The sequence below is a fragment of the Electrophorus electricus genome, chromosome 5, assembly GCF_013358815.1.
Source record: "Electrophorus electricus isolate fEleEle1 chromosome 5, fEleEle1.pri, whole genome shotgun sequence".
In the NCBI taxonomy this organism is placed as follows: Eukaryota; Metazoa; Chordata; class Actinopteri; order Gymnotiformes; family Gymnotidae; genus Electrophorus; species Electrophorus electricus.
Genome location: NC_049539.1, coordinates 21210332 through 21234514, shown reverse-complemented (window position 1 = coordinate 21234514; position 24183 = coordinate 21210332). Strand labels below are relative to the sequence as shown.

General features: G+C 39.1%; 1 protein-coding gene and 3 long non-coding RNA genes across 7 annotated transcripts in view; 1 reads left to right on the top strand and 3 right to left on the bottom strand.

The window, feature by feature from the left end:
- The window catches only part of LOC118241406, a 91892-nt gene that overhangs the window by 55506 nt on the left and 12203 nt on the right, over positions 1-24183 (bottom strand). The gene's annotated exons all lie outside the window — the stretch shown is intronic.
- On the bottom strand, positions 1333-4329 carry LOC118241383. 2 transcript variants are annotated; one of them, XM_035526268.1, is made up of 4 exons: positions 4194-4329; positions 3655-3945; positions 1969-2031; positions 1333-1890 (listed from the first exon to the last, which is right to left on the bottom strand). In XM_035526268.1, the coding sequence occupies exons 1-4, from the start codon at positions 4321-4323 to the stop codon at positions 1760-1762; spliced, it is 615 nt and encodes a 204-aa protein (XP_035382161.1). In that variant the 5' UTR covers positions 4324-4329; the 3' UTR covers positions 1333-1759. The 2 variants fall into 2 exon arrangements, with proteins under 2 accessions (XP_035382161.1, XP_035382162.1); XM_035526269.1 differs by lacking the exon at positions 1969-2031.
- LOC118241393 lies at positions 4354-8640 on the bottom strand. Its single transcript, XR_004776043.1, has 3 exons — positions 8344-8640; positions 5715-5777; positions 4354-4481 (listed from the first exon to the last, which is right to left on the bottom strand). It is a non-coding gene; the product is annotated as an uncharacterized LOC118241393 (long non-coding RNA).
- On the top strand, positions 6651-24145 carry LOC118241388. 3 transcript variants are annotated; one of them, XR_004776031.1, is made up of 10 exons: positions 15172-15206; positions 15608-15627; positions 19461-19579; positions 20235-20403; positions 20949-21002; positions 21323-21375; positions 21853-22062; positions 22500-22546; positions 23190-23328; positions 23470-24145. It is a non-coding gene; the product is annotated as an uncharacterized LOC118241388 (long non-coding RNA). The 3 variants fall into 3 exon arrangements; XR_004776030.1 differs by lacking the exon at positions 23470-24145 and having other exon boundaries at positions 15183-15200; positions 23190-23442; XR_004776029.1 differs by lacking the exons at positions 15172-15206; positions 15608-15627; positions 19461-19579; positions 23470-24145 and adding an exon at positions 6651-7374 and having other exon boundaries at positions 23190-23442.

Sequence of the window (24183 nt, the reverse complement as noted above, 5' to 3'; positions counted from 1 at the left end):
GCAAAGTTTAAAACATCATTGGCTCAAAGTAGTGCTGACAGATGAAAAATTAAAAAATTAGAAATTTTAAGATAAACATTAAGCAACTCCTGCCAGCAAATTGCATTTTGTACTGATGACATTTTATCTCCCTGAATTTGAAGGCTACAGCCACCAGGCTTGGCAAAGAGACTCAACAGTGGACCTCAAGCTCCAATGTAACGCGTGGTGGCCCGAGTGCTACAGGACACACAGACTCCAGTGACTGGGACGTACATTTAGTTACACAGAACGATAACGGCACTCAAATATTACACACGAAAAACATGAACCTGTAACGGTTAACATGAAACAAGCACAATAAACACGCATACGTTTACCGATGACAAGACCATTAACCATGACATTAAGACGTTACATCCACAATGACCAACGATCTTGCACACTATGACGGGGGGTTTAAATACATATAAACAAATGAGGTGCAGGTGTGTGCAGGTGTGGCCACAAATGAGGATCCTCCCACTGCACGTGGCGGGCCAAACCACGTGACTCGCGGGAGGCGAGCATTCCGTGACATCCAAACTACATATTATACCAGCAGCACCAGTCTCTGTACTCCTTCTCTCCTCTCCTTTCATTAATGCCTTCATCCTCCCTTTGGAAACATTTATTTTGATACTGATCCTTAAAGGTTTATGGTACAATCATAAAATTTGTCAAATGTTCAGCTTATTACACTCATAAAATAAACGTAGTTAAGCACATATCTGCACTTCATGAGAACTCTACTGATTCTAATACAACTCACTGTTTGTTTACAATCTTTACTTTCTAGTTACTTAATGCCTGTTGATTCATCTTGTTATCCATATGCATCTCAGATCTAACTCTAGTGAATTGATCTTGCCCTTAGACAGATTACTCCACAGACACTGTTAACTAGCAACTGCATTTAATAATAGCCAGCTGATAAAAACAGTAAACATCACAGGGTCTGTCAACCTTTCTCAAAAAGAAATGACATGAAGCAGGTCTGTTTCCATAATACATGTCTGGTTTACTTAATATTGGAGATTGCTTTACCTGGGCAGGCAAACCTTAGCTACTTATTGAGCAGAATGCTTTGAAATTAATGCAGCATTACAGCATTGGAAAAACCAACCACAACAACTGACCATAATCACCAAGACCACAAGTGAACTCTTGAAAATATAACCTGGACAATAAGGGGAGACTCTTAAATAAAAGGCAAATAAAATTTAAAAGATGCTACAGAAATAAATACCTGTTTTTCCATGACTTGACACAAAAATATTTACATGTGCATTAAATTACATCACAGGATCACATAATAATATTTACATAAACATCTTTATATTAAATTTTTACATAAACATCTTTCCATTACATTTACAGTACTGGGCAGGTGCTCTTATAGTGACTGATGCATATTTATCAGTATGACATCATGTGTCCTCTCTGAGGATCAAACCATGATTCTGGAGATGTATCTTACTGTACCTGCTCTACCAGGTGAGTTCAAGAATGCTAACATCATAAAACTGATCAGGTATGATCAAACATACACTGATCTCTGACCCCAGAATGGTACAGAGAAAGGCAGTGTGGGTACATACGTTTGTGTGTACAAGAGAGCCAAATAATTCATCATCTCTTTTAGACTTCCTCATGGTTATTACTGGGAGATCACCTCTGCTCTTCATCTGAGTGGTTTAGTCCATTCATATTAACTCCTCTGCTGTCATGGTTACAGTCTTCATTCACTGCTGATTTTTTTCCTCAGCTGCACAATCACCAGCACTGCTGCCACAAGCCCCGCCCCCGTCAGAGCCAGGAGCACCGTCAACACCGTCACTGTGGAGCTCTGATCTGGACACGGCTGGACTTCTGCAACACACAAAGAATTGTCAGTAAATATAAACCACTATTTAAACAGTATAGAGTCATAATCATGTGTGTATGTACCAGAGTGAACACTGTGACGGGATCGAGAGGGATTGTGGGACAGGGGCAGTTCAGCTCCAGTTCCTTACAAAAAGATCTCAACAGCATCACTGCACAAGATCTTAACAAGTAGGTATGCATAATGTTTCACCAGTTACTATAGTAACCACTTGTGTAGAAGTGTCTGTGTCCTCTGGTGAGCTCAACACCTCCCACCTCCATATCAGTATCTAATCAAATTCAATCAGGAAGTAACTATTACAGCGATGGAGAACTGTTTAGAAATCAAACTAAAACAAATCTGGATCTTGTAGAGAGATATTGTTGTAAATGTAGAATAGTAACATACTCAGAGTTCAAAGTGAATGAACCAGTGGAGAGAATGAGCTACACAAAGGGGGGGGGGGGGGGGGTACACAACAACAACAACAACAACAACAATAACAACAACCACCACCACCACCCTGATCACCACCTGTGCTCCATCATAACTATGATCACTGCTGAAGCTCCAGTCTGTCATATTAACACACAGTATAATTACTGCACCATCACTGACTACATTTACATATTAACACACAGCATAATTACTGCACCATCACTGACTACATTTACATATTAACACACAGCATAATTACCACAGTGAACAGTGATATTGAGGGTGAAGTATTTGTTGACTTATTGAGGGTCGTATGTAGAGGGATTGAGCTCCAGAACAAGGCCAAACTAAAAAAAAACAACCAAACAAACAAACAAGCCATACTAGAAATAAAAATTATTATTATTATTAGTTGGTTGGAAGGGGAGGAGGTTCAGACCAGGACAGAGCACCACCCATCACTGGACATATATACACACACACACACACACACAGAGCACCACCCATCACTGGACACACACATACACACACACACACACACACACACACACACACACACACAGCACCAACCATCACTGAACACACACACACACACACACACACACACACACACACACATCTATATTCATGCACAATTCACATTGATACAGGACAGTTTTAGAGTATGCAGTCATCCTAACCTCCATGTTTTTGGGAGGTTCCCTCTGGGGTCCTACACAGACACAGGGAGAACACGGAAACTCTACGCAGATAGGGACTCAGATGCAAACATGCCAACCACCAAGCCCTGCTGCCCAAAACAACCAACTGTCCCAACTGAACACAAACAAAATTAAGCACAATAACCCTCCCTACTCCCAAAAACAAACAAACAGAAGTAAAGAACTGAGCAAATAAAAAAGGTGTCAAACTTCCCAACTACAGGGTTGTAACACCTTCAAATACAAACACTTTAATTTTTCTGACTCATCACTCAATAACTCATGATTGTTTTGGTATGAGTAAGCAGGTATCACACCAAGTGCCGTAAAACATCAGTGGCTGGATCCAAGAGTGTCCATGTGAGAATCCACCACAAAGAGTCCAGTGAAAATCAACCGCGTCCACATGCTCTATTGGGGATATGCTTAGATAAACAGGACCTCAACTAAGACCAAGACCTCAAACTATGACACTCAGTCCACGCTGTTTACATAATCCTAGCATTCATAGTCAAACTAATACTGAACCACTGATGTGCATGTAAACATAGTTACTGATACTATGCACAACCCCCTCCCCAACATAGTAATTCTAGGCAACATTAAAATCACAGTAACCACACTTACCTTCCACAGTAACTGTGTATGTCTGAATAATCTCTTCATTCTTAGTGTCTCTGATGCTGTAAACTCCACTATCAGATGGTGCGGTTCCTCTCAGCTCCACAGCAGAGATGAGCGACACTCTCCGAGTGTATTCAGGTTTACACTTCAGTGAGTGTCCAGCCACTGTGCAGATCTGTCCACTAGAGGGAGCAGCTGCACCTGTGCTGTTATAAATCACCTCAACTGACTCTGATATGAGCAAATCCAGCACCAGAGGTTCACCAGGCTTAATCTGAACTGAAGAATTACAGGCTGTGGAAAAAACAATTAGAAACTTCAATGTAATATACAACTGATTTGACCATGTAACCTCAGAACTGCAAATCTGATATAAACATTTAAACATTACATACAAGCTCCTTCTATTTTTCCCCACATATCTGATGTTTGTGAAGTTTACAATTCTATGTTCTACCTTATTTACTCCAGATAAATAAAGTTCTGTCTACATAAATAATGGTTTAGTAACAATAACTAGGCAATCCATCGAGCACACTTACCCTCTATCTGCAGACTCACATCACAGATGTCTTTACCATTACAGGCGCAGGTGTACCAGGTCCTCTTAGTGTAATCAGCATCAGTGATGGTGAGGGAGAGATCTCCCTTCAGGTACTGATCATGGGACATGTGAAATCCCTCCTTTGACTGGCAGGATGTCTGGTTACACTGAGCCAGAATGTCATGTGGTTTATGATATAAAGTCCATGTGACCAGACCAGAACACGTCTGAGTGCAGTGGAGAGTAGCAGCATCATGAAGATTCACCTTTACTGAAGGAAAAGAGCCTGAAAGACACATTAAGAAAAGAGAGTTTAAAACATTACAGTGGTGCTTGAAAGTTTGTGAACCCTTTAGAAGTTTCTATATTTCTGTAAATATTTGAACTAAAACTTCATCAGATTGTCAAACACGTTCTAAAAGATAAAAAGAAACTAATCAAACAAATTAAACCAAATATTAGACTGTCATTTATTTAGAGGAAAATGACCCAATGTTTCATATCAAGGCAATAAATATCAACTTGTAAACAATATTTATTGCTATTTAGAATGTTATTAATTTTATCTGTCATATCGATGCATGAGACAGCATATGTAATACATCCCACACAAAAATAATTCCCTACACAACTGAACCACAGTGGCTTTTAATGAAAAAATATCAGATTGGTATTTATATCAGACGACATTCAAATGCAAGACATCAGTATCAGATCAGTACAGAAAAACTGGTATCATGCTCTCTCTATAAATATAGTAAAACTAAAAATAATCAGCCATTCAGTTAGGCTACTTAAATATTCTTGGTTACTCAAAGATGCATTTCTATGCAAGAGCAGAACTGACTGATACTGCTCATTAGTACGGCTACAGGGACATCTGTGTCTTCTATGTCTGTGTCTACATGACCATTCTGGTGAGCTTTTAATTAAAGGGTTCTGAAATGCAAGTCTATTAGCAAAGTGACAAGGAATCTGTCCAGTGAAATGTGTGAATTTAAAAAAATGACAGGGAATCTATCCAATGAAATCAATTAATTTTATGTTTCTCACTCCAGGGGCAGGCCTATAGTAGCCTGAACCTTCTCAGTGTTCTGAAGAAAGGGTTATGACATTATTAGGAAAGCATCACTGTGTTCATGCTACCTTAGCCACCTGACTTTGAATGGGGTCTATGAGTGAGACAGACACCGTAGTTATACAGTAAGTACGACAAGCCGAGCTTTCACAATGAGTTATATAGTACAGTTCTCATGAATAGCAGCAATGCAATAAACATCTTTACAATTCATTTATATGTTATAAAAAATGGACAACATCATTGTTTATGCTGTGCAGCGCAAAATGAATTATTAAAAACCACCATCAGGATTTATGAATTTAATTAATTTTAATAATAATTTTATTAAATATAAAGAAGATTAAATAAAGATAAAGGACAAGCCGGTACAATAGTCCAGTTAACACACCAAAGTCATGGATGAAATTTTGATGACCTGAGAGAACCTGTTCCACTTACCAGCTATGACTGTCAGCAGCTGTAACAGCAGAACACAGTGACACCTGCTCCAAGACAGCATGACTGAGGAGACAAAAGAGAACCCAGTCAGTACTGTACAGAGGAGACAGATGGACCCAGTCAGTACTGTACAGAGGAGACAGGAGGACCCAGTCAGTACTGTACAGAGGAGACAGGAGGACCCAGTCAGTACTGTACAGAGGAGACAGGAGGACCCAGTCAGTACTGTACAGGTAGGAGCAGCTGACTAAATATGAGGGTGATCACTATTAGGAAAAAAGTCACTTATTTACAGTACCCTGATTATACCACCTGCCATAAAAGAAACAGGAGTAAATTGCTAAACAACATTAGGAACAGGACTAAAGCACCATCTATCCCACAGTAGAAACAGGACTAAACCCCACTACACCTCAGCAGCACAGTAATCCTCCTTTACCAGAGGGGGTTAGTCCAGGGTCCAGAACATCACAGTCCTGCCTGCCAGTATGTTGTGTCACTGTTCAGCTCCCTTATTCCCAGCAGTCATGCTGTGTTTGATATTTCTGGCAACACTAAACTACTAATCAGACGGGGCTCATTTTCCAGTCGTGTACGTAAAGCAACTTTACCACAAGACCTCTAGAGTGTATGACAGACCCGCACACAGGATCAGAAACCTCGGGATAAATTACAGACATGTCAGTGGCTACTGGATTTACGTATTACTGTCTCACAGAAATATCCACGTGATGCGTAGCTTTCGTTGAAAGAAACCACAGAATATTTTTCACACATCTGCACAGAATTCTGTTATTTAATGAAACCACTTATAGTAATAATGACGGGTTTGAATATTAGCAAGTTACATACGTGTAGGAGAATTTACTTAAAACTTCTGAGAAGTCATTTGCCTCCTCGAGCACTTCCGTGATTGGAGACAAAAGCGCCCAAACTCTGATATGTGAACCCTGGATATTCGCCCGGGATTTAAAAACCCCTGAGATTACAGCAAACGGACGTTTAGAGCAGGAAAAAGGTGCAAGAATTCTTGCTGACGCTGCAGTAGGTAAAATGACTGACATGGCGAGAGTAAAATCACTGAGGAATGAGAGAAATGATTACATCACCGCACCCCGCCATGTCAAATGAATCCTGTCTGAATATTCTTAACACATAAGAGGTTCTGAACCCCGGTTCTGGGGACCCACCGCCCTGCACAGTTTTCCATCTGATCCAGCTCATGAAAGACTTGATGACCCAGAAAACCTGAAACTGTCCGCCAGCGGATGCACTGTTACTAGCCTTAAATGTACATGATAAACACAGAAATAAACTTGAAACAGTTTTTCTTTGGGGTGATAAGGTGTTCCTGGCAACATGCAGAATCAATTAGTCTGTAATGCACCTATAAAACAGGAGTATTGTAACGGTCAGTAATTTGCGGACTGTTACGTTTACGTAAAAGGCGTGTGCACGTTGCCCACCCGGAAGATTTGGTTTCGTACTGTGCATGACAGACGTTGCTGGACCCAGCTCTTCATTTATCGTTATTTACTTCTTTAGAAACGCGTTATGAGCTTTGGATGTTTTTACAACTCATGTATAAGCTGTCTACAATACTCCAGGAGCGAGCCTGTGTCACGTGGTGAATAAACCAGCAAGTTTACTACTAAACTGAGTGAGTCTGGTCAGCATCTCCTCCACGTGTTTCACAGGCTTCTCTCTACCAGTTCCAAAGATCTGCTCATCTGGGTTGGAGTATAATTTAAACAGGACTAACTCCAAGCGTTACAGTATGTACTAAAGTAGACAGTTACTGTATGTGCAAGGCAGGTGTTCTTAATAAAGTGACCGGTTAGTTTATGTCGAAACATTCGTACTTTTGGTCAATATAGCACGTGGATGTTCACAAGCGTTTGTGTTAACTCGCTGGTGCAGAAGTGGAGAATGAAGCGTCTGAGACACACGGGGCTGGTTGTTCCGATACTCACAAGTCCATGACTCATATGGAGAGGAGCCGAAGCGCCACAACAAGCAGCTACTCGCCTCTCCTCTCAGCTTCTCACACAAGCGCGATAATGTTTGTTAAGACTCTGGTCTGGTGCACGAGCTAAAGTCCCTCAATGAACACATGAACCCGTTCAACAGTCCGCGAGAACAATCAGAGTTCTTATCAGACATGCAAACTTTAAAACAGCTGCACTAAATATTACATATTTACTTATCATCTATGTAGTTGGCTAGTTGCGTTCATAAATCAGACTTTCTGGCAGCTAGCGCGCATATTTGGACGGTAATCAGAAGTACATCGACATATAAACACTTTTAAACACCGCTAAATGTCGAACTTGAACGTGAAACACGTAATGTTTCATGTTTTCCTAACTATCAAAAAAAGGTTCATTACTCGAAGCTTCATGATGCAGCGCACAATACAGTGCGATTCGTTCTACAATGATCACGTGACCACAGAGCCGGAAATAGAAAAAGCGTTCTGAATTTTTAACACTTAACTTTTGCCATCAAATAAGGTAGAGTACTAAATATTACATATTAACTTATCTATGCAGATGGATACTTTTTCCGTCCTATCTTGCTGAGTCCTTGTGTTCATTAATTAGGTTTATATAAACACTTTTAAACTCACCGCTAGAGATGTTGAACTTGAAATGTCAATTTTTTTCTCCTCCGAACCCTTGTCTTTCCCTTTATGGTTCTTCCAACCTACAATTCCCCAAGACACACAAGTAGCAGGCCAATCCGTTTCAACTCAGGCAAACATGTATGCTTGCGGATAAATGTTAAAAAAAACTAAAAACCCAACCAGCTGTCCTGTAAACTGACGCACGTGAACCGGCATGCAGAGAAGGAAGGAAGCGCGACGTTTGTAGGCGGGTCGCCGACTGTCGCGTAAGCTCAGGTTCAGCCGCCCAGTTCAGCAACATTATCAACTGTATCTATTAATATTTTCTATAAACTGTTACCATATAGAAAACATCACCCTTGCCGTTCTGGGTAGCCTACACATCATGCGTGAAAGCTTGTTTGTTGCTGTGGTCTTGTAGTCTGACATGCACTCAGAAACGGTATTTTCTTAGTACCATTTGGGTCACAAATGACGTGTTTCGCATTTTTAACGTCCCAGTGTATTTGCAGTGGTGATGTTGGCTTGAACCTGAAACTTCATGTGTCAAAAATGAAACCAATGCATTTGTGCTCGTGCTTGATTCGTTCTACAATGATCACGTGACTACAGAGTAGACCGGAAATAATGAGAAAAGGCGAGTTTTGAACACTTTTATCTTTTGCCATCAAATAAGGTAGAGTATTTTATAACAATACTATTATAATAATTATTATTTATAATTCCTTAATTTATGAAGTCATAAATTGATGGCATTTTATCAGTTTTGTTTAATGATAAGCTGTTCACAATTTAGAACTTAAATTTAAAATATATAAAATAGTTTTGCTCTTAAAGGTGACTTAGTAAGATGTGTTCTGGGTGCATTCTAAATGTATTCTGAATATATTACTGTTTTATGTATTGTAATAGAATGCATCACATTATTCAGCCATCAAAGTATTCTGCCCTGGATGTATGTACCCACATCAGCAATGAGATTTTGAAGACATGCACAACAGTCTATTTAGTTTTATCAGTTGCTTTTATTGAAACCACAAATGTCATGTTTTTTATACAACATAACACTTTTAAAAGCTGAAAATATATAAATAGATAACTAACTCACTAACTACCTAAATAAATAAATAAAGATCCCTTGCCAACCACATGCACAAAGCACTTTGAAGTTTTGGCCACCAGATGCCGCTATTGTGCCCTGTGTCATGAAACTGCGTAATGAACCTTTTTTTTTATACAGTTAGGAAGAAAGCGCCAGTGCGTTTGCTATCACTACTTACCACGCTGTGCCAAGCAGCGTTCCTGGGTCCAGCAAAAATCTTCTAAATCAGAAATCTTGTATACCATGTTACTAATACTACTATTATTATCATTTTAAATACACATTATAATAAAATAAAGATTTTGTCCTACCTCACTGTCTGTGTCCAGAGACATAATGCAATAAAGATTTTGTCCTAACTCACTGTCTGTGCAATTAAACACACTAGCTAATTTCCTCCCACCACCTATGAGTTTAGAATCATCAGAACCTGGGCATAATCTAATACCCAATCAAATCAAACGTGTTCTTTAGTCTGGTTGCATGTCTGTTTTTGAGGCCTGGGTTAATAGTATGACCAGGTAAACACTGACTACTGACACAAGAAACACCCTGTGGTGTTACTTTAAAGGGACCTTGGTTATCTTTGTGTCTGACAGGACATGTGGACCAGCTGCCCACAGGGTGTTAGAGGTGTGTTGATCACATGGAACTTTAACATCTGTTCTGTTCTGTTCTTTAATTGTTTACTGGGTAGAAAGTAATTGTTTGCTTTGTACACTTGGTCATGAGTATCTGTAAATGTATTACAAACATCTATGGAGAATCTATCCACACTCCCAGGAGCCTAACCATTGACTACTTGTTCAAGTGCTTGCTTATACAACTATACAGTAATTTTAGAAACCATGTGTATTTATTTGAAAAAGGTATTTATTTGGCTTTGACTAGAGAAAGAAATAATCCCTATTTGTGAATCTGGCATAATACTGACCTGTTATTGGTACTGTACTGATTTAGTTCTGACCTAATACCTGCATAGCAGTGACACAGTACTGACCTGGTACTGACATAGTACTGACCTGGTACTATCTTGGTTGTGGGTCTTGTGCTTGTACAAGTTTTTGTTGCTGGATTTGTTATATGTGTCCGTATCACCGCTGAGTTGAAAATATCCAGCCAGGCATCATCCTGAGGTGAGAAACTGAGCACTGCTGAAGAGATACAGGATGAGGTCTGTACTACATATGTAATGATGAGATACAGGATGAGGTCTGTATTACATATGTAATGATGAGATACAGGATGGGGTCTGTACTACATATGTAATGATGAGATACATGATGTCTGTACTACATATGTAATGATGAGTTACAGGATGAGGTCTGTACTACATATGTAATGATGAGATACAGGATGGGGTCTGTACTACATATGTAATGATGAGATACATGATGTCTGTACTACATATGTAATGATGAGATACAGGATGAGGTCTGTACTACATATGTAATGATGAGATACAGGATGAGGTCTGTACCACATATGTAATGATGAGATACAGGATGAGGTCTGTACTACATATGTAATGATGATGAGATACAGGATGAGGTCTGTACTACATATGTAATGATGATGAGATACAGGATGAGGTCTGTACTACATATGTAATGATGAGATACAGGATGAGGTCTGTACTACATATGTAATGATGATGAGATACAGGATGAGGTCTGTACTACATATGTAATGATGATGAGATACAGGATGAGGTCTGTACTACATATGTAATGATGAGATACAGGATGAGGTCTGTACTACATATGTAATGATGAGATACAGGATGAGGTCTGTACTACATATGTAAGCTGCGTCACATCCCAGTGTGCTTCAACGAGGGTGAAAAGACTGATGATGATGATGGTGATGATGGAATATTGGAGCACTGTGTTGTAGAGTAAATGTCTTTCAACAAACATTTTAGGTATAAACGTCAGTGCCTTCAGTGTCCTACTTTGGAACACTCTTCCTATATGACTGAATAATTATATGTTCCTGTAGGCCTGAGTAACTTTTACTCTCTATGTTCCTGCATGTTTGATGTTTGAGTAATTATTATTGCACTGTATATTCCTGCATATCTGAGTAATTATTATTATTATTATTACTCTGCATTGTCACGGTTGTCCCCTCCCTGTCATCTCGGTCACTTTAGCAATCCTGTCATGCTCTGTTTTGACTTTACAACATAGTTTTCTTTCCATGAGCTTCTTTGTTTTGATTTTTCTGTTACTCCCCCTTGTCTGGTTGTTCTGCCTGTTTTCTCCTGTTTCTAGTTGTTCCTTGTTATCTCGTGTGTATATTCCTTGTTAACTCGTGTATATATTTCTAGTGTCTCTCCAGTCTTGTCGCTGGTTATTGTTCACTCAGCTTGTGTTCATTGTACTAAGCCTCCATTTATACTAAGGTCCTTCTTCATTTCATGTTGTTGCCTTGTAACCTGTTCCCAGTTGTGTTTCTGTCAGTGTGTTGGTTCTATCGTGTTTAGCTTTCATTTTCTTTATCTTTTGTGGGTCTGTCTGTCTCCACATGTTGACTCATTCCACTGACCCTGATTTTCTGTTCCAGTATGTTCCAGAGAGCTTGCGTCCTCTCATTGGCCTGTTTCAATATTCTCCAAAACACCGCAGAGCACCATTGGTCTGTTCCAATGTGCTTCTCCAATTTTTATTGGCTCTCCCGTTGCCATCCCGTTGCTGTCCCAGCACCCTGCCACACTTCTGACTTACAGCATTGGGTAAGTGAAGCCAGGCTCCCTTTTTTACATTTTCCCTTCAATTTGTTGCGCTCAATTTCTTTCTATGGCTTTTATTCCCCATCTCGGTACGTCCAGACTTTACTGTAAAAGCGAGATTTAATGGGCGAAGTTAGTGGCCAGGCCGACAGACCGAGCTAACTAGCTGCTTGTTAACCTGTCTGTGTCGGACACAGTGCAAGTTTTCTCTCAGACATCTTGGTTATCAGTTGTGGGTGAATGAATGAAGTTATATTTAGTGAGTGATGATCTCTTCTTCTTTTCTGTGGTTACCCTCCATTTATTTCGACTTCATCTGAAGTTAACATTTGCGGTACAATGACCTGTGCTACTGAAAATGACTGATTGTTATTTCAAACAACAATTAAATAGCACTTAAGCTTCACTAGCTGGGGATACAGAGTTATCTGGTTAACTGCAAAGAAGCTCCTTTTGTCAAAGGAGCTCCATTTTCAAACACATGTTATTGACACAGTCCTGAGTAATGTACATTAATGCTGATTTAAAAAATGTTTAGGCATCAATTTTAGCATTAATTTTGGTTTGTTTCTCTTGATCCCTTAGAATGTTTTCCAAACTGGCATCTCCATATTCCAGGCCAGCGCCTGTGAGGGTGAGGTGAGTGGCTACATATACAGCTGAGAGAGCAGATACATACACATTAGTGGAAGGTGTGCTGGTTAAGTCCACCAAGAGGGTTGATACTTGTGCTCGCTCTGACGGGGAGCATTTTGTAGTGGCCCATTTAAAAAAATGATGATTGTCATCGGATTGGTTGTCTTATTTCATCAATGGCTACAATTTATCAGAAAAATATGGTAGCTCTAAAATGTATTTCAGTCCATCTACAGGAGTGTTTATAACAGATGAGGTCACAATATCTTCAGATCTGGAAGTATAATGCCGCAATACTGTCTGTCCTCCCTCCCCAACCTATAAAGACCTTCCTGACTGGAAAGCAGACTAGTGTGCACTCTCAGGGAGGGTTGTCAGTGTAAGTATTATTTGTAAAAATATTAGCCTAATTAAATATGTGCTATGACCGTTAGTGTCATAAGAGATACAATTAACCTTAATCTTAATCTGCACATATCTTATACCGACCATAACAAACCATTACTGAAATGACAAACATGGCACTTGCACAAATGTTTGTTTTTAAACTCTAAACTCGCTTGACTGTTTAGATCTTGTCCATTGGTAAATGAACTTTATATATTGTATCTAAGAACATTTATATAAATACTGTCTATGAAATCATTTCCAAATAGCATACGGCTAACAATACACTTTCTTACATAAACTGTGAGTCAGTGAAAGCACCACAGCAAATGTTGATTTTGCCTTTTAATTAATACAATGGCATCTTCAGTATTTGAGAATGTAATTGGATGTGGTCTATCAATTATGTATTAATGCAATGAATGTTATGTTAAATAGCCTCGTCTTTTTATTATTGATTTGTTTTTTAAAGTTGACTACTGTAAAACTCCAAAAGATGGGGCCATTTCAGCCCGACCACTTGGGCTGCTTTCAGGAAAAAGCATGCATGAAGTGTCTCTCTGGAGAGAAGTTGCACTACACAAAATCAGTCTGTCGGATGACATGGAAATCAGTCACCTCTATATTAGAAAAAAACAAAGAAGACATTCAGTTTAGTTCCACTACCCATACAGTTATGAAGGTAAATCAGTTTTTTTCTCTCTTTTTTCCTAAATTGTAAGTTTGTAAGGGGCAGGTGGAAAAGGATTAAGAAACTAAAGATTTTTATGGGCTGGCCAAAATAAACTTACAAGATATAGCAGCAGTTGTACCTTTGGGACAAGTCCAAATTGACTCAGGAATGTACTATCAATCCTTTTATGTCTACACAACTATAATTTACTTATTCCATGTGCCAATGCAAATCAATATAATAGATATTTAAACGAGACCTAATTGGCTACTGGCTGAATCATAAGAGAGTATTCCACAAAATTGCTTGTTTTTGCAAGTTACACTGGCCAACCAGCAAAAATGTATACACTCTCCAGCCACCTTAATAGAAACACCTACCTTGTAGATACAGCTTGTAGATGTTCAGCTAAAGACTATATCCTGTCTGTTTGCATACACGGTTTAGGTTAACCATCGTCTAGAACATTATGACTCACCGTTTCTGATCCCAGGTCAGCAGTATTTTTTATTTTAATTATCCTACCAATGACACTGGCACACATGAAACCCTGGCAACACTACTGTTACTGATGTTTCACAGCCATGCCACTGCCATGACAGTGCTAACACTTTGTTGAAAACAGTTTATAACCTAAACAAATGTCTGGTTAGCAGTGTTCAGAAACTGACCATTGATGATCTGAACTCTGTAAAATGCAGTTATAAGCTTGGACAGGTACATAACAGTACGCATACAAAAATATTAACTAGCTAAAGCCTATTTGTATCTGGGTAAATGAAACAATGCCTCAGCCCTTTGTTAATATTATGCTTTTATAATCACTGCGTTAAGATAATGATGTGTTTCTCTTTCCATAGGTTAACAGATAGCGTTAAACTTCATATTTCCTAATGTGACGGACGAAAGTTAAGCAGGATGCGGGGACGAGGCACGTTGAACATAAGCATATGTCTTATTTACACATTAAACATACACGTATTAACACTACTTGGATCAAACACCGACAACTTTGACGATACAAAACGAGACTTGTATACACTCATGACAACTACACACAACAAGGATCAGGTGCACAATACAAGAGGGCGTGGCAATACGAACACACAGACACGCTCACGCACGCAGACTTGGGGGGGGAGGGGCCATACCGTGACACCTAAAAGTAAGATGAAGCTTTCATATTAATCTGTGACTGTTATAGCATTTAGCTATAGCTGTTAGTAGGGATATTGTAGCCTGTTAAGGTAACTTTTTGTCAAATTTCTTATTTTGTTTGTCTTTTGTTACACTGTTTGCAGGTTTAACAGCTGGTGAAACACTTGATGGTTAGTGTAAGTGCAATTTGATACAAATTCATAATTCATAACATTGACACATAGGCCTAATTATATACTGTATGGAGTGACCTTAGTATGACATGATGGAAATGAATGTGTTTCTGTTCTCATGCTTGTTTGCAGGTTGCCATTACACCTGCAGTCAGTAGCTAAAGATGTAATAAATGAACTTATAGGTGTATATGGGAGCACCAGATAGCTCACTCTTTCTTTCAGTAACTGTTCAAAATGCACTCTTCATATAAAGCAGGGTCATATGAGTTGAAAGAAATCACATAAAATGTTTACAAGCATTTAGTATCATTTAGTTAATAGACATTGTTTGCAAGATAAAATTTATTTTTTATACATTTCAAAAGTTTAAATATTTCTCTTTTGTGTTTGTATGTCCATAGGACTGTCAGTTCCACTAAAAGTGAGTAGAAAGTTTCTGCAAAACTGGGGTTCCATTTCTGCATAACTAGGGTGGTTCTGAAGTTACTGAGATTGTTCATTATATGAAAATATCAGTGTACTTGAACATGTAAATTAACAATACATATATTAAATTTAAATGCTTTTATCATATGAGCATTGTTGTGCACAGACCAATGGATCTTGACCTGTACTCAGGGCAAGACATGTTGGTTAGTCAGCTAACTTCAGAATGCATAGTCAGTTAACTTCAGAATGCAGTCTTTTTACAACTGGTCATATGTCATATTGGATTCTGTTTAAACACATGTAATGCAAGGGATCCCTAATGCATATGTATACTCAGGGTATTTGCTGCTAATAAAAGGGTAAACACACTAAGAACATATTAATTAATAACGGATAATGCATAACATAATTATGAAATTTTGGTCCACAGTCAAGTTCCCCTCCATGCTGGACTTTAGCCTGAGTATTATTGACACTTACCTCTCTATTTTCACATGAGCATCTGTATTAGATAGAGACTACAAAGCACTTCTGTAAGTCACCAAATGCTGTAAATGTACACTGATGTCCACATTTATATTTCTGTAGTTTCAGATTACCTCACGTCATCTCAGTGTCAGGAATTAAATTTGTGGCTTGGCCTTTTTTTCCATCTTAAACACTTGATAAAACTGTCATGACTTTTTACCATCTAAATGTACATTTGCAGGGATAATGCAAAACCTTCAGTATTCAGCCACCAGAGCAACTGTGGCCAGTCTGAATGTAAGATGAATTAAATGTAATTTGACTCAAGCATTTCTGTGAAGAATTTTGGCTCTTATATAATGATGACGTAGTGTGGGGAAATTATTTGGCTCTTACACAATGCCATTAGAAAAAAGACAAATGACAAGTATAGAAACACTGGGGGTAACTGCTAACTGTCACGGAACGCTCGCCTCCGTGAGTCACGTGGTTTGGCCCGCCACGTGCAGTGGGAGGATCTGTGTTTGTGGTCACGCCTGCAGACATCTGCACCTCATCTTTTCTAAATGTATATAAACCCGTGTCAAAGTGTGCAGTGTGTTGGTCATTGTTGATGTAGCATGTTGATATTTGTTTGTTAGTGTCCAAATGTGATATTAGTAACCTTGTTTGTCTAGCTTGTGTTAATGTTAAAGTAATTAGTGTTAAGTGTGTCTATGCTGGTTGTTAATGTTATTTGTGAGTGCCACCATCGTCTTTATGTTTTGTGTCATTAAATGTTTCACAAGCCGAGAGAAGTCTGTGCGTCCTGCTCCACGCCCTTCCATGACGTTACAGTAATGAAAGGGGGCAACTTGGTGACATTAGATTTAAAGCTGACTACAATATGTCTCAACAGCTAAAATATCATGTTTAAACAGCATTTATGTAGGGTAGATTTAAAAATCAGTTTATTATTTTTATATGACCTAAATCATGGACTATCTATTAATATAATAAATGTGGTTGCTAAGGTGTTACCAATTTGCTTCTAAAGTCTCGATAGGTGGTTGCTATGGAGTCCCTAGATGGTTGTTTTGGATGTTGCCAAGTGGTTGCTATGGAGTTGCTAGGGTAAATGTTGAGGGATATTTTGTTGTGGGGGTAAATTTGGTTGAGGGTTAATTGGCTGAGTGGTAGTTGAGGATGAGGGGTTTAGTGTTTTTTAATGTTGATAACATGATAAATACTGTGAAATAATGTCAAATGCAGTTTACATAGAAAATGAAATCCTGAAATACTATTGAGCCATTCCTAGGTAGTTGCTATGTGGTTGCTGTGGAGTCCCAAGTGGTTGCTAGGTGGTTGCTATGGTTCTTGCTAGGTGTTTCCTATGGTATCCCAGGTGGTTGTTAGGGTATTACAGAGTGGTTGCTATGGTCTCACTAGGTTGTTGCTGTGGTATCTCAGGTCGCCGCTATGGGTTCCCAATTGGTTGCTATGGTCTTGCTAGGTGGTTACTGTGGAGTGTCAAGTGTGTTGCTATGGCTGTGGGGTTAGTTGAGGATAAGTGGGTATTTACCTGTTGGGGTAGTTGTAGTTGAGGGCTTTTAGTGTAATGTTGTAACTGTTGTTGAGGGGTTTTTAAGATGTGGGGGGAATTTGTTGAGGGCAATTTGGCTGATTTGGTTGTTATTGAGGGACGTTGGGGGTAACTTGTGGTGATGGCTAATTGGCTGTGGGCTGAGAAGTTATTTAGCTGTTGGATAGTTGTTTTTGGATTATTTATCTGTGGAGGTACTTGTACTTAAGTGCTATATGGAGGTGGTGGTAATTAGCATTGGGATAATTGGTTGTGGGGTAGCTGAGGCAAAGGGGGTGTTTAGCTGTTGGGGTAGTTGCTTTTGTGGGCTAATTGGCTGTGGCGTAGTTTATAATGAGGTACATTTATTTAGCGCTTTTCTCAAATTCAAGGACGCTTTACAGGCAGACATTAGCTTTTACACTGAAATCACTCACAAACAGATGAGAAGCAGCAGCCAATTTACACACAGTGTTCTCTCTATCAGAAACCACAGACCCCTGGGGGACTGAACAGGTGTAGGAGAAGGGGAGGAGGTTTAGACCAGGACAGAGCACCAACCATCACTGGACGGACACGGACACACACACACACACACACACAAACAAGTTTTAGAGTATCCAGTCATCCTAACCTCCATGTTTTTGGGAGGACCCCAGAGGAAACCCACACAGACAACACGGAAACTCCACCCAGGGAGGGACTCGAAGGCTGAAAGGCAAACATGCCAACCACCAACCACTGCTGCCCAAAACAACCAACTGTCTCAACTGAACACAAACCAAATTAAGCAAAATAACCCTCCCTAACTTCCAAAAACTAACAGAAGTAAAGAACTGAGCAAATAAAAAAGGTGTCAAACTCCAAACTTCCCAACTACGATTCACGCAAGACTACTACAATACACTATACACAGAATAATATTTACAACAGTGAACCCATCCAGAAAAAGGGGATGCGATAACTCAGAATGATTTAACAAGCAGAGGCCCAAAACCACAACAAACACTCACTGAACAAACATAAATGTAACATAAATGTAAACAAACACAAATAACCCTACCCATAACACAAACAAGGCTGTAACACCTCCAAATACAAACATTTCAGATTTTCTGACTCATCACTCAATAACTCATGATTGTTTTGGTATGAGTAAGCAGGACTCACACCAAGTGCCGTAAAACATCAGTGGCTGGATCCAAGAGTGTCCATGTGAGAATCCACCCCAAAGAGTCCAGTGAAAATCAACCAGGTCCACATGCTTTATTGGAGATATGCTTAGATAAACAGGACCTCAACTCTAGGCAACATTAAAATCACAGTAATCACACTTACCTTCCACAGTAACTGTGTATGTCTGAATAATCTCTTCATTCTTAGTGTCTCTGATGCTGTAAACATCACTATCAGATGGAGCTGTTCCTCTCAGCTCAACAGTAGAGATGAGTGACACTCACTGAGTGTATTCAGGTTCACACTTCAGTGAGTGTCCAGCCACTGTACAGATCTGTCCACTAGAGGGAGCAGCTGCACCTGTGCTGTTATAAATCAACTCCACTGACTCTGATATGAGCAAATCCAGCACCAGAGGTTCACCAGGGTTAATCTGAACTGAAGAATTCCAGGCTGTGGAAAATAATTAGACACTTGAATGTAATATACAACTGATTTGACCATGTAACCTCAGAACTACAAATCTGATATAAACATTTAAACATTATACAAGCTCCTTCTGTTTTTCCCCCACATATCTGATGTTTGTGAAGTTTTCTGTTCTACTTTATTTAACCCAGATAAATCAAGTTCACATCCCAGTGTGCTTCAACGAGGGTGAAAAGACTGATGATGATGGTGATGATGGAATATTGGAGCACTGTGTTGTAGAGTAAATGTCTTTCAACAAACATTTTAGGTATAAACGTCAGTGCCTTCAGTGTCCTACTTTGGAACACTCTTCCTATATGACTGAATAATTATATGTTCCTGTAGGCCTGAGTAACTTTTACTCTCTATGTTCCTGCATGTTTGAGTAATTATTATTGCACTGTATATTCCTGCATATGAGTAATTATTATTATTATTACTCTGCATTGTCACGGTTGTCCCCTCCCTGTCATCTCGGTCACTTTAGCAATCCTGTCATGCTCTGTTTTGGCTTTACAACTTGGTTTTCTTTCCATGAGCTTCTTTGTTTTGATTTTTCTGTTACTCCCCCTTGTCTGGTTGTTCTGCCTGTTTTCTCCTGTTTCTAGTTGTTCCTTGTTAATTCGTGTGTATATTCCTTGTTAACTTGTGTGTATATTCCTTGTTAACTTGTGTATATATTTCTAGTGTCTTTCCAGTCTTGTTGCTAGTTATTGTTCACTCAGCCTGTGTTCATTGTACTAAGCCTCCATTTATACTAAGGTCCTTCTTCATTTCATGTTGTTGCCTTGTAACCTGTTCCCAGTTGTGTTTCTGTCAGTGTATTGGTTCTATCGTGTTTAGCTTTCATTTTCTTTATCTTTTGTGGGTCTGTCCGTCTCAATATGTTGACTCATTCCACTGACCCTGATTTTCTGTTCCAGTATGTTCCAGAGAGCTTGCGTCCTCTCATTGGCCTGTTCCAATATTCTGCAAAACGCCGCAGAGCACCATTGGTCTGTTCCAACGTGCTTCTCCAATTTTTATTGGCTCTCCCGTTGCCATCCCGTTGCTGTCCCAGCATCCTACCACACTTCTGACTTACAGCATTTGGTAAGTGAAGCCAGGCTCCCTCTTTTACATTTTCCCTTCAATTTGTTGCGCTCAATTTATTTCTATGGCTTTTATTCCCCATCTCGGTACGTCCAGACTTTACTGTAAAAGTGAGATTTAATGGGCAAAGTTAGTGGCCAGACCGACAGACCGAGCTAACTAGCTGCTCGTTAACCTGTCTGTGTCGGACACAGTGCAAGTTTTCTCTCAGACATCTTGGTTATCAGTTGTGGGTGAATGAATGAATGAAGTTAATGAAGTCGTTTCCATTTCATCTGAAGTTAACATTTGCGGTACAATGACCTGTGCTACTGAAAATGACTGATTGTTATTTCAAACAACAATTAAATAGCACTTAAGCTTCACTAGCTGGGGATACAGAGTTATCTGGTTAACTGCAAAGAAGCTCCTTTTGTCAAAGGAGCTCCATTTTTAAACACATGTTATTGACACAGTCCTGAGTAATGTACATTAATGCTGATTTAAAAAATGTTTAGGCATCAATTTTGGTATTTAATTTTGGTTTGTTTCTCTTGATACCTTAGAATGTTTTCCAAACTGGCATCTCCATATTCCAGGCCAGCGCCTGTGAGGGTGAGGTGAGTGGCTACATATACAGCTGAGAGAGCAGAGACATACAAATTAGTGGAAGGTGTGGTGGTTAAGTCCACCAAGAGAGTTGATACTTGTGCTCGCTCTGACGGGGAGCATTTTGTAGTGGCCCATTTAAAAAAATGATGATTGTCATCGAATTGGTTGTCTTATTTCAATAGCTACAATTTATCAGAAAAATATGGTAGCTCTAAAATGTATTTCAGTCCATCCACAGGAGTGTTTATAACAGATGAGGTCACGGTATCTTTAGATCTGGAAGTATAATGCTGCAATGCTGTCTGTCCTCCCTCCCCAACCTATAAAGACCTTCCTGACTGGAAAGCAGACTAGTGTGCACTCTCAGGGAGGGTTGTCAGTGTAAGTATTATTTGTAAAAATATTAGCCTAATTAAATATATGCTATGACCCTTAGTGTCATAAGAGATAAATTTAACTTTAATCTTAATCTGCACATCTTATACCGACCATAACAAACCATTACTGAAATGACAAACATGACACTTGTTTTTAAACTCTAAACTCGATTGACTGTTTAGATCTTGTCCATTGGTGTCCTCACAATAGCAGAGTGTAAATGAATTTTATATATTGTATCTAAGAACATTTATATAAATACTGTCTATGAAATCATTTCCAAATAGCATACGGCTAACAATACACTTTCTTACATAAACTGTGAGTCAGTGAAAGCACCACAGCAAATGTTGATTTTGCCTTTTAATACAATGGCATCTTCAGTATTTGAGAATGTAATTGGATGTGGTCTATCAATTATTTATTAATGCAATTAATGTTATGTTAAATAGCCTCGTCTTATTAATTTGTTTTTTAAAGTTGACTACCATAAAACTCCAAAAGATGGGGCCGTTTCAGCCCGACCACTTGGGCTGCTTTCAGGAAAAAAGCACGCATGAAGTGTCTCTCTGGAGAGAAGTTGCACTACACAAAATCAGCCTGTCGGATGACCAGGAAATCAGCCACCTCTATATTAGAAAAAACAAAGAAGACATTCAGTTTAGTTCCACTACCTATACAGCTGTGAAGGTAAATCAGTTTTTTCTCTCTTTTTTCCTAAATTGTAGTTTGTAAAGGTGCAGGTGGAAAAGGATTAAGAAACTAAAGATTTTTATGGGCTGGCCAAAATAAACTTACAAGGTATAGCAGCAGCTGTACCTTTGGGACAAGTCCAAATTGACTCAGGAATGTGCTATCAATCATTTTATGTCTACACAACTATAATTTACTTATTCCATGTGCCAATGCAAAGCAATATGATAGATATTTAAATGAGACCCAATTGGCTACTGGCTGAATCATAAGAGAGTATTCCACAAAATTGCTTGTTTTTGCAAGTTACGCTGCCCAACCAGCAAAAATCTATACACTCTCCAGCCACCTTAATAGAAACACCTACCTTGTAGATACAGCTTGTAGATGTTCAGTTAAAGACTATATCCTGTCTGTTTCCATACACCGTTTAGGTTAACCATCGTCTAGTACATTATGACTCATCCATTTCTGATCCCAGGTCAGCAGTATTTATTTATTTTTCTTAACCTACCAATGACACTGGCACATATGAAACCCCGGCAACACTACTGTTACTGATGTTTCACAGCCATGCCACTGCCATGACGGTGCTAACACTTTGTTGAAAATGATTTATAACCTAAACAAATGCCTGGTTAGCAGTGTTCAGAAACTGACCATTGATGATCTGAACTCTGTAAAATGCACATTCAAAATGCAGTTATAAGACTGGACTTTGTATAGTGTCTGCTGGGTAGATGAAATGTAGTTACCTAATGAAACTGCAAGTGAGTGTATATTATTATTAGGCTATTGAGCACAGAGAGCTAAGCAAGGTAGTCACCTGACACCTGGTCATGTGTGATTGCAAACGTCTGATGCATTTTAGTTAGTTGTTTCATTCTAAAAATGTTGATACACGACATTCAAGATTTCAACAGCTTTCCCCATCATCATTGTAATCCTGCTGTTTAGACACACTGCATTCCCCCAAATCACTGTAAACCTGCTGCCTAGACACACTGCATTCCATCTCATCACTGCTAGTTTGTTAAACAACAAACAATACCCTACAATAAGTACTAATTTAGTCAGTCAATATGGGAGCAGTGTCAGATGTCCTTTAAATATTCTGCAAACAGATGGGTCTTCAGTCTGCGTTTGAAGGCTGCAAGGGACTCTGCTGTCCAGACAGCAAATGGGAGTTCATTCCACCATCTTGGAGCCAGGAGAGAAATGCTTGTCGTCTCGATGTTCGTCATCCATGAGACCTGAAGAAAGGTATTTCAAGCCGAGCCATACTTGAGGTTCAAAGTACTCGATGTACATATCGGGCTCTGACCTCAGACCTCATGTATGAAGGGGCTGGTCCATTTTTGGCTTTGTAGGCAAGCATCAAGGTTTTAAATCTGATGTATGCAGCTACAGGGAGCCAATGAAGGGAGTGCAGCAGTGGAGTAATGTGTGAACTTTGGAAGATTGAAGACTAGTTGTGCTGCTTCAGGTGCAACCTGCTTAACCTTCATCCTTTAGGAGGCCTGGAAGACAAGCATCAAGACTCCTTGTTGTAGCCCTGCAGGTGGTGAAGTTTCTCTGGTTGTCTGAACACTAGATTCCCTCATTGTCATCACATGCTGACTGAAAATGCACTTACCTTAACATTAGTTTTGTACTTATTAAAATGTTTTAACTGCATTTATGAAATATGCTATTGTGTTACAAACAACAGTCATTCTGGATGAGTGTCTGCTAAATGCCTTAAATCTTAATGTAAATATGTATGTTACTATTTCAGAATTAATTATTGGTGAACAATTCAGGAATTCACAAGATTTGCACCTTTAGTTAATATATTGGTAAAATCACAGCTTTACTAATCTTACTGGCTTCTAAGTCTTTGTGAACCCCAGTTAAAATAATTTAAAAGTGTAGCCATACAAATTATTTATAAACTACAGCTGCTGTTTGTTACAGTTTAACAAATTCTCTGTAGCATTTTTGTAACCACTAAAGTGGAAACTATTCAATATGCACGAATATCCACAAATGTACATCTACATTTACAAATGGAACACGTTCCAGTAAACTTATCATTTCACATTTGTCTGTTAAGAATGTATTACCTTGACTAGTAAA